The sequence below is a fragment of the Corapipo altera genome, unplaced genomic scaffold (genome assembly GCF_003945725.1).
Source record: "Corapipo altera isolate COAL_440 unplaced genomic scaffold, ASM394572v1 62, whole genome shotgun sequence".
In the NCBI taxonomy this organism is placed as follows: Eukaryota; Metazoa; Chordata; class Aves; order Passeriformes; family Pipridae; genus Corapipo; species Corapipo altera.
Window position 1 is genome coordinate 9,891,447 of NW_020884894.1, and position 10,110 is coordinate 9,901,556.

At 49.8% G+C, this 10,110-nt stretch overlaps 2 protein-coding genes across 4 annotated transcripts in view; one reads left to right on the forward strand and one right to left on the reverse strand.

Moving 5' to 3' along the window:
* COQ9 (coenzyme Q9) overlaps positions 1–760 on the reverse strand; it is an 8,668-nt gene extending 7,908 nt beyond the window's left edge. The window contains exon 1 of one of the 2 annotated variants that reach the window (XM_027646657.1): positions 702–760. In XM_027646657.1, the coding sequence (XP_027502458.1) occupies positions 702–729 (28 nt within the window). In that variant the 5' untranslated portion in view covers positions 730–760. Of the gene's footprint in view, positions 1–8; positions 82–701 lie in introns of those variants that run through there. The other variant, XM_027646655.1, reaches the window with a different exon arrangement.
* On the forward strand, positions 57–6,643 carry CIAPIN1 (cytokine induced apoptosis inhibitor 1). Of its 2 annotated transcripts, none has more exons than XM_027646658.1 (9): positions 57–154; positions 2,146–2,331; positions 2,486–2,638; positions 3,162–3,238; positions 3,477–3,645; positions 3,849–3,922; positions 4,248–4,363; positions 4,882–4,951; positions 5,366–6,643. In XM_027646658.1, exons 2-9 carry the CDS (start codon positions 2,175–2,177, stop codon positions 5,474–5,476), a joined length of 927 nt encoding a protein of 308 aa, XP_027502459.1. In that variant the 5' UTR covers positions 57–154; positions 2,146–2,174; the 3' UTR covers positions 5,477–6,643. The 2 variants fall into 2 exon arrangements, with proteins under 2 accessions (XP_027502459.1, XP_027502460.1); XM_027646659.1 differs by lacking the exon at positions 57–154 and adding an exon at positions 1,734–1,848.
* Positions 6,644–10,110: the final 3,467 nt, after the last annotated feature.

The following is a 10,110-nucleotide window of genomic DNA, read 5'->3' on the forward strand; positions in this document are numbered from 1 at the left end:
CCCCTCACCCGCGCGGCCCCGCCACAGCCGCCAGCCCGCGCGCCGCGCCGCGCCCGCCGCCGCCATCTTGGGAGCGGGCAGGGCGCGATGACGTCACGGTGACGGCGTCAGGCCGGGACGGGCGAGCGGCGCCGAGGGGGCGAAGCGGGGCCAGGTGAGCGCGGAGGGGAGCGGGGCCTCTTGTCACCCTGAAGGTCTGTCCGGAGGGGTGTGGGTGTGTTTATGTGCGTGTATATATGTATAATTCCTTCTCTGAATTCCATCACGTATCCCGTTCCTGCTCCCTCTAAACCGTCCCCGCTCGGTGACCGAGAGGTTTATTCCGCCCCGTTCTACATGTGTTTAAAACGCGCACGTGCTGTGGGGCCCGCAGCTTTGGGCCGCGTTCTGCCCGTTGGCAGCCGGAGCCTTCCCGGCCGCTGGAAGCTCGAATATTCCCGGCCGCTGGAAGCTCGAATATTCCCGGCCGCTGGAAGCTGGATCCTTCCCGGCCGCTGGAGTGCGTCGGGAGGCTCGAGTTTAGTCCTGATGTGCTCTAGAACCCTGAAATGGTTTGGGTTGGAAGGGACCTTCTCGCTCACCCCCTTCCAACACTGCGGCTCTAAGCTGTTGAACGCCCCGTATTGTTTAACCCCTTCCCTTACCCTGTTCCTCAGGAACTGTTAAATGCGTGTGACCTTGAGATAAGGGCCCCTCCTCACCCCCAGCCCCCTTGGCCTTCTCCTGCATCTCGGGGAGCTGTTGGCTGAACCTGGGGTTGCTGTTGGTGCAGTCTGGGCTCTGACTGATCTTGAAAGGTCACAACCTGCTGTTCAGAGAGGAAGGGTTTTATCTTAGCCCAACAGATAAACTTTGGGTTTATCTTAGCCTAACAGCTTATGTATCTTTTGGGATTTTCAGCCTTCTTGGGAAAGGTGGCCTTTTTATGGGATTAATATGTGCGTTTATGAGTGTTACTGTCTGTTGTAGCTGTTTAGCTGGTGTCACACATGCAAGGCCAGCTGGGAGGTGCTATAACCTGCAGTGCACATCCAAGATCTTCCATTACCTGGTTGGCATTGCAGCTGCATTAATGTGAATTCCTGCCGGAGTAGCTCAGACAAGGCACAGAGTTGTCCCGTTCTGAACTTGTTTACAATTCCCAGGAGAGAGGGGGTGCCCATGGCACACAGAGCCAGAGGAACCATGGGTCAAAATCCACTCCACACCTGACTGCATTTAAATTTGGTACAGCGTATCCCTGAGCTGTGCTTTCATGACAATGTGGTGGCAATAAGGCATTAACCAGAATGTGTCTCGTAGTGATTCCTGGTAAAGACCTTGCTTACAACTGGCTCTCCCAAAATAAGTGTGTAATGGAAGATACACCAGGCAACTATGCTGGTCACTAGTGCTCTCTGTTCTCTGTGGTTGTGTTAAATTAGGAAGAAAATAGGTTTGTGTTGGAAAGAGGAAAGAGGGGAGGTCACTGGGCTCAGTAGCTGGTGCTGCTGTGAGAACAGGTGGTGATGGGATACTATTGCTCCATCGGGAATACAGTCTTGTATAAAATATTAGTGGAGACTGACTTCTCGAAACTGTCACTTCACTGCACGTTCTGTTCCCCTCCTGCCTCCCTGTGATTTGCTCACCCAGTGCCACCAATCATAGCAGTGGGAGAGCCTCAATCTGGAATGCTGGGAATGCCAAAAGTTACTTTTTTTTCCTTCTCATGCACTGTGAAAGCAAACTCTGCTAAGACACGTCCAGAGTAGGAGAGACAAACAGTGTTTAATGTCAAATAGCTGTCACTAGTCTAGAAATCCAGAAATCCTGGTTTTGGCTTATTCAGATCTCTAAGGAAAGCAGGTAAGGTTTTGTTGTTTTGTTGGGGTTTTTTAAGCATGGCTTGCAGTCTCCCAGCAAAACTAGTCTCTGATCTGGAGGGAAACTGAATTATGCCAGTAAGTATAGCTCTTCTTTCATGTCCAGTTACAGCTCAGCTTGTGGGAACTTTGTGCTGCCCATCTCGAGAAAAATTATCCCCATTTATTAAAACAACTTGGCGCTCTGTGATGAAGTCACAGTCCACAGTGGTTCCTGCTGTGCTTGGCACTTACCCTTCCTCTCTCTCTCTCTCTCTCCCCTGACCCGTTCCTCTCTCAGCCACTGCCAGTTTTGCTGCTGCCGCCGAAATGGGGGAGTACGGGGTCGCTCCGGGCCAGCGCGTGGCCATCGTCTGGGACAGCTCCTCACCCGTTGAAGCCCTGAAGGATTTGGTGGATAAAATTCAGGCACTGGTGGGAGCTGATAGTCGTGTCTCTGTGGAAAACGTTAACCAGCTGTCTCAGTGTAAGAGATACACCCTGGCTGTGCTTCTGTGACTGGTGTCTTTAATCAGTTATTGCTGTTGTATGCAAACATGAGAGATGAGGGAGGTGGAACTGCTGTATTAAGCTGTGTGTGTACGTGTGTAAAATTGTACCATCTCCCTGTTTCTTCCCAGCGGCTCACAGGGAGTCCAGCTTTGATGTAATCCTCTCTGGCGTGGTCCCAGGCAGTGCAGCACAGCACAGTGTGGAGCTGCTGGCAGAAGTAGCTCGGATACTTAAGCCAGGGGGCCGTGTCCTCCTGAAAGAACCAGTGGTTATGGAATCAGGTGAGAGAATCTTGCTTCCGTGGCAGCACAGCGGTTCTTGAGAGGATTAGGCTGAAATGGAAGGGACAGGAACCCCGACCGACATTCAGAGATTTTCATACTCCTGACACAGTAACCCAGATAGTGAGGGGTTTACCCTGTGCTTAAGCAGGTGCTCATCAGAGATGTTTGCAGTCACTGCTTCTATCAAAAATGCTGGATAGGCTGCTTCCTAAACTACATTGAAAAGCTCAGTGGACACTGGTCTTCTTCTCAGAGGGCAGTGTTAAGTAGTTGCAGATGTTGTGGTTCTGAGGAGCTTCTGAAGTGGTTCTAAGTACAGCTGACAAACGCTGAGAGAGGTTGCCCCAGAAGCCAATTGAGAAATAGTTATCCAGAAAAGGTTAGAAGCCAGGAAGGGCACAATTTTAAAGCAGAGGTTTGGCTTGAGTACTTCCCTCTAAAGCTCTTGCTCTTCCAAGTTTCTTGGTGACCTTTATTGTGGTTCTTCCCTCCTCCTACTCTCTGCTTTTGTGTCTTTCAGGAAACAATGGCAAAATCAAGACAGCAGCCAAGCTCCTCACAGCTCTGACTCTCTCTGGCTTGGTGGAAGTGAAGGAGGTACGTTTGTACTGACCACTTCCAGCACTGCCCTTGGGCAGTTACCTGGGGTGAGGTGTTTAGCTACCCTGGTTTGCTGTAAATGTGCATGGACACTGCCTGGCACAAACTTTGGTTGCTGCAAGGGTAGTGTTTTTCTTCAGGATTGAAAATGTCGATTGTCTGTTCACTGGAATGCTGGACTGGGTGCTAAAATACAGGGTTCTGCATGAGGTTAACCTCAAATCTTACATTGCAGCTGCAAAAGGAAGCGCTGACCCCGGAGGAGGCCCAGTCGGTCCAAGAGCATCTGGGTTACCAGGGCAATGACCTTCTCATTATTCAGATAGAAGGCAGGAAGCCCAATTTCGAAGTGGGATCCTCAAGTCAGCTCAAACTTTCCTTTGCCAAGAAATCTGGTCCTTCAGGTAAGGAGTGGTGCTTGCTAAATGTCTGGATTGCCTGGCTCTCAGTGACAGGCATCCCTTGGAACAGGGAAACAGTTCCCAGCTAGGGAATGCTAGAATAAAAACCTGTGAAGTGAGGCTTTCAAAAGTGGCTTGAACTCTGTTGGGAGTAGATGGGGCAAAGGCTGGAATAACTGCTATTTCTTCCTTTGTTTTGGCTCCAGGAAAACCCTCTGTGGACCCAGCTGCTGCCAAGCTGTGGACACTCTCTGCCAATGATATGAATGATGAAGAGATGGTATCTGGTTTTGTTTGTGAGGCTTTGCTGTTGTTCCTTCTCTCTTCTTTCTATTCTTAACAGTTTCAGTCATTCCTCTTGGGAAGCTTTACAACTTAAAGAGGTAGAAAAGCCTCCCTAAGGCAAATTATCTCATCTACTCTGTGGGGTCTGGAGAGCCCAGTGGTGTGATGAGGGTGGAGAGGAGACAGGGATAGGAGGGTACACCTGCAGCACTTTAATGCCAGTGTACAGATAGCACCATTTCTTTGAACCTAACTCAGCAGTGTCATTCCTTACTGACAAATCCATTTCCTGCATGTTGTCTCCCATGGTGTGTTTTCAGGATCTTTTGGACTCTGATGAGCTCTTGGATTCAGAGGATTTGAAAAAGCCAGATCCATCATCCCTCAGAGCTCCATCCTGCAAAGAAATGGGCAAAAAGAAAGCCTGCAAGAACTGGTCAGTGCTGGAATTAGCGTATCAGTGAACCTTTTAATGCAGCATTAAACCTATGGAGTTGGAGGGATTTTAAAAAGATTGTAGGCAATTTGCTGTTCTTCAGAGCCTAATTCTCTTGGTTCATGTCCTTTCTTATCTTAATTATTGGAATGTAAATCCAAATACAATGAGGATTGACCAGTGACTGCTACAAATTACCACGATGATCAACAGCCATCTACAAGGTGGCTACAACTTTGTGCAGCTTGGCTGAAACCCTAGTTTCTTAGATTTCAAGCAGAAATAGCACATAGCAAGTGCTGTAGTGTCATTTCCCACTCAGTTTAAACTTGAGGAGCAGTTTCAACACTTGCTGTACAAACTGTGGTGTTGAAGAACAAAGTGAGGAGCGTGAGTCCCAGAGTCAGCTGTCGTGTGACAGGGGGAGGGCTGTCACATGTGAGCAGGGCTGGAACAAGTGTTGATGACTCGTGACCTTTAAGCAGAAAGATACAGGTGACTTCTCTATTTTTCTACAGCACGTGTGGCTTGGCTGAAGAACTGGAACAGGAGAAGAAGAGCTCACAGCCCAAATCTGCCTGTGGAAATGTAAGTAGTGATTTTTGTCCCTATACTGTGGTTTGCAGTATGTGATCTCTGTGTAACAATTGTGTTCTCTGGTGACTGCTGCCTGAGCTGGCTCACTGCTTCCAAACACTGCCTGTGCAGTTTCTGCAGAGCTCGAGGATCTCCATGTGGGAGCCCACAGGGCCCTCATGGTGGTCATGGGCTGCCCCAGCCTGGCCACACGAGGTGGGGCAGAGGCTCAACTTCTGTGGGAACCCAGTGCCCTGCAGAGCTCTGCCAACCAGTCGTGTTGAGAAGGGGTAGAAGGGAAGTGGTCTTTGTGCTGATCAATGCTGAAAGGAACATACTTATCTCTTGAGCTAGAGGAATGGTACCACAGGGGAAGAGACCCAAAATGCCCCTGATTACAGAGAGTGCTTTTCTTTCCTTTTCCAGTGCTATCTGGGGGATGCATTCCGCTGTGCCAGTTGCCCTTACCTGGGGATGCCTGCCTTCAAACCTGGGGAGAAGATTGTCCTGAAAGAGAACCAGCTGCATGATGCTTAACAAAGACATCTCTGGCTGTCCTGCAAAGGACTCTGCTGCCTTTCCATTACTCTGAGGTTCTTCCTGCAGTCCTCCTCATCCTCTCAAACTCATGCTCTCCGGCCAATACTCCGTGTGGGGAGGGGCACTGCGGGCACTGACACTGCTGTGAGCTCATCACTTGTAATCAGCCTTGGGCTACCTGACAAGTCACGTACCAGACTTCATGTTACACCTTGGTTTAGCTGCTCTCATCCTGGACTCTGGCTGTCACAGCGTGTCCTGCCAGCAGAGGGAAGCAGAACCAAGTGTCAGGTTGTCCTTGTGTGCCTGTGGCAGGACCCGGATTTCCCAATGCACGTGTTGTACAGCTCTAATTTGCCCTGATTTTCCCTGGTGATGCAGCAGCTCTGGCTCAGCTCCCCGGGGTTACACTGGGCTCCTGCTCTCTTTGAAATTTAAACCTGCAGCCCCTTACCTCATGAAGGTGGCTCAGCAGCTCCTGTTGCAAGTCAGGAGCAGGGAGTATACTTAGCAGTATGTACTCTGAGAAGTGTGTGTGATCTTCTTGGTAAAGTCTGGCAGGCATGATGAATTTCCAAGTGTTTTGGGAGTCCCTGCCCCCACCTGTTTACAGCAAAATGACAAAGATTTAGTCCCACCTAGAAAACTCCTGCCCTTACGGCAGGGAGCTGATGAAACAAGATCTGTCTTATCCTCCCACAGCTTTCAGTCCAATGCAAACTGATAACACAAGGGCAGTCTGAGACTGTCACCTCTCTTGGTGGTTACCAAGTGAGTTACCTGCAGTGTCCAATACATAAGAACATAGCAATAACTTAATTTCTAGATGATCCGTGGTCGACATCTGCTCCCTCTCCATGAGATACTATTTATTTATGTAAGAAGTTAGTGAAGTGTCCCACAGTTGTGGGATGAGGGAGCTGTTCACATTTTGTGCAGGGCTTGCTTCTCACCCAGGGTGGGAGAGGAGGAAAACCCACATCCAGTGTCTCAGTGAGGATTGCTTTGTTTGGAGCTCTTGCTCTTCAGGATGTGACTGCTTGTTGTGTGCTACCTGAGTTACTCACTAAACTCACGGAGGGGGCTGGGATGAAGGGCTGTTCTGTTCTTGAAATAAAAGTGACCAATAGTAAAGCCTTTGTTTTAAGGCTGGCAATAGTGGCATTCTAACTGTGTCTCTCCTTCTAGTCAGCCTTTTAGTGATTTCTGGAACTGTTGAAATGTTGGGTTTCATCTTGGAGTTCTCCATAAATTGTTCCTTTGAAAACTTGACTTGAATACATGATACATACTGGAAAGAATAGATGTTAAGGAAAACTGTTAAAACTTTCCTTCCTGACCATTCAGATGTTGCTTTAGGACTCATACTTGCACCACCCCAGGCTGTCACTGTTGGGACTGAAGCCCCTTCATGCCAGAGCATGGCTTTTCCAGACCCCTTCCTCACTCTCCTCCCCAGTCCCTGCCTTTGTCATCAGCAGGAACAGCTCCCAAGGAGTCTTGTGGTAAACCACCTGTCCAAACAGCTTATTGTTCCTATCTTGTGATGTAAGGAAATGGGCAAAAGCCTCTGCTCACTAACGGCTTTTGGGGATTTTATTGCCTTTTCTTAGTCTCACTGGAAGAGGAAGATCAGATGACTGTGTCTTCACATGAAAGGTCCCTGATAAAGGCAGCCCTTAACCTGAACTAGGCTTTCCTTTCAGAAGTAAATAAGATAAGAGAGGCAGGAAGCAGCAGCAGAAGCTTTTGTTTTACACTGATTCACTCAACTGGAATTCCAACAAGCTGGAAGCACTTTCAGCTACTGCTGAGTTCAGTCAGTGACGGTTAAGGCTGTATAATCTTGTTTTCTTTAAATAGCTTTACTTGCTCTTGCTGTGCCAGAGGCCCTCCAAGGGCGACAGTGTGGCAGTGGAGCATGTGCTGGGTGGGAGTATGATCCTGTAATGCTGGTTTCAAGGAGTATTTACCCTTTTAGCCCCCTTCCTTAGGGGGTCTCAGCAGATACTGTAAACACACCCTGCAGCAGAGTTTAATCTGCAGCTTCAGCCGTTTGCAGTGAAGCTTCTCTGATTTTTCTCCTAGTGGCTGACCTGCTCCTTGTTCTTCTGAACTCTTTGCTCCAGGCAGCCAAAGCCACCCTCTCTCCAGGTGACCTGGGTTGGACACACAGTGCCAGGTATGGCCTGTGGGGAGTTCAGGACTGACCTCACATCTCAAACGAGGCTGCTGAGAGCAGGTAGGACTGAAACCCCCTGCTCTGTGGCACTGAGTGAGCTTGGTGGCTTTATTTCTTTTGGGATATTGCATCATCCATCCTCCTCTGCACATTCCCTCTGTACCACTGCCTGAGGCAGTGGTTTATGGCACTGCAAAGATAAGCATCTGTTCATCCCCTTTTTGGTGGTTGTAAGTCACATCCCTCACTGGCTCATTGGCAGCCTCATCCTCCCTGTTGTTTCTCCTCCAAGACAGAGGTCAGTGCCTTCCTCAGCCTGAGCCATTTTCCTCCCCCAGTGTCTTCCTCTTCTGACTGATCTGTTCTCTCCTCTTTCCCTGCTCCATTTCCTTTCAGCTCTCTCTTTCTGTTATTCTTTCCCTAATTCTCTTATGTTTTCTCTCTTCTGTCCTGGCCTCTCATCTTTTTTATGCCATCCAAGTATACTGCAGTCCTCCTCACCCATCCCCATCCTTTCCCGTTCCTCCTCTTCTGCTCCTTGTCTTCTGTTTTTCCCCTTTGCCAGGTTTTCACACCATGACCCAGTCATATCCCTGTTCTTTCCTTTGTGGATTCCTGCTGCTTTTCCAGCAGGCAGGGAGCACAGTGGAGGCCAAGCTTCTCCCCTGACTTTTACTTTTGTTTCTCTGCCTGAATCAGGCTTCCTCTGCAGTGAGCAGAGCTTGAGGGGCAGCGAGGACACACTCTGTGCTCCTGGCTTGGAAACCCATCGTGGGTGTTTCACTCACCTGCCTTGGGCACACACAGGGACAAGAGGGCCCTCTGTCCATACAGAGGTGTTTGGGGCAAGGAGGGCATTGGGTTTATTACTTCTTTATCTTCACACACTTGCTTAGCTGCTTGTGATAGCAACTTTCTGAGAAGTGAAATTTGGAGCCTCAGCTCTGGCCATAGCTGCTTCACCTTTTTAGAAATAGCCAATGGCCAAAGATGCTGCCCCCACCCTTCCTGCCTCCACTTGAGACATTACCTCCACTAGTTCCTCAAGAGCCCTGGCTGCGTTTCCCCACCTCTTGCTCACTCGTGTAACTGCTCCAAGGCTATTTCATGGCTCTTGCCTGGTTCCTTGTTAAAAACACTCTCCCAGATCTGATCCCCCACTAACCTTGGGGTTATGATGCAGCACTATGACTGTCCCAGCTTTCTCCACTTCATCGGTTCACAACTCTTTTCTGATGAAACAATGGACCACACTTTTCCTTCCTCTTCTTTTTAAGGTAGTTAAGCAAATGCAGAGCCTTTTGCAGCCCACTAACCATGGCTGCTTGTGACAGGTGACTGTCTGGATATTCTGGTTAAGCAACCCCAGCTCCTTCAGCTGTTCCTCATCAGTCTTGTGCTCCAGACCCTTCCCCAGCTCTGTTGCCCCTCTCTGGACACAGTCCAGCACTTTTTTTGTCATGAGAGGCCAAAACTGAACACAGGATTTGAGGTGCCTCACCATGCACAGGGGCATGGCCACTACCCTGGTCCTGCTGGCCCTGCTGTTGCTGGTACAAGTCAGGATGCTGCTGGCCTTCTTGCCCACCTGGGCACATTGCTGGCTCATGTTCAGCCAGCTGTCAAACACAAGGTGGCCCGCAGACCCCCCTCTGATCCTTGTTGGAATTCTGCCCCAGTGCCCCACCAGGAGGGTGCAGGATTGCTGCCTGTACATCCCACCCAAGAGCAAGCAACAGGTCTCCTTTCCACGAGGATAGGGTGGGAGCTGAATGGTGTCTGTTCTAAGCCAAAAATACCCTGGCCCTCCAGGGGTAGCTTGGAAACAACCCCCGAGGAACAATGGACAGTGAGGTATTCTGGAGATCCTCCATCTTGCTTCCTTTCTGCAGGCAGAAGGAGACCTTTCAATTTTTAATTTTCCAAAGTACAGGAAAGCTCTACATGCATGAGGACACACAGCCACTCCCAGTGCAAAGCAGATCCATGTGGATCATGGCAGCAGCACCCACAATGCACCTCTATGAAGCAAGTGATGCTTTTCCATATTTGTCCCTTGTGTTTCAAGTGAGTGAACCAGAGCAAGGTCAACCCCTGTCACAGCAGGTGCCTGCTCCAGGGAAAAATCCAGAAAACTGCTCCAGGACATGGCCACCCCACCCAGCATGTCCAGCACCAAGGGAACACCAAGTTCTTCCTGGACCGTGGTGGCCACACAGTGCACGAGGACCTTCCTGAAACATGGAGCGAGGTGTTAGAGGAGCCTGTCAGTGACTGGAGACAGTGAAAAGAGTTGCTGAGGCTTGGCTGTGCTTGGAGCTGCAGAAGGCAAGGGGAAAACCAGCTCAAGAGTCCTGTCATGCTGAGCCAGGAGACATGGCTTCTTCCAGGGGAACATACAGCACAGTGGTGGAGCCACTTGGGGGTAGACAGGTGGCTTTGGTCACCA

Bases quoted from the DNA above. Each gene is read 5' to 3' on its own strand.
- CIAPIN1 (XM_027646658.1), top strand. From the start codon at position 2,175: ATGGGGGAGTACGGGGTCGCTCCGGGCCAGCGCGTGGCCATCGTCTGG. The intron at 2,639-3,161 runs GTGAGAGAATCT...TGTGTCTTTCAG, and splicing joins ACCAGTGGTTATGGAATCAG to GAAACAATGGCAAAATCAAG. The intron at 3,923-4,247 runs GTATCTGGTTTT...GTGTGTTTTCAG, and splicing joins ATATGAATGATGAAGAGATG to GATCTTTTGGACTCTGATGA.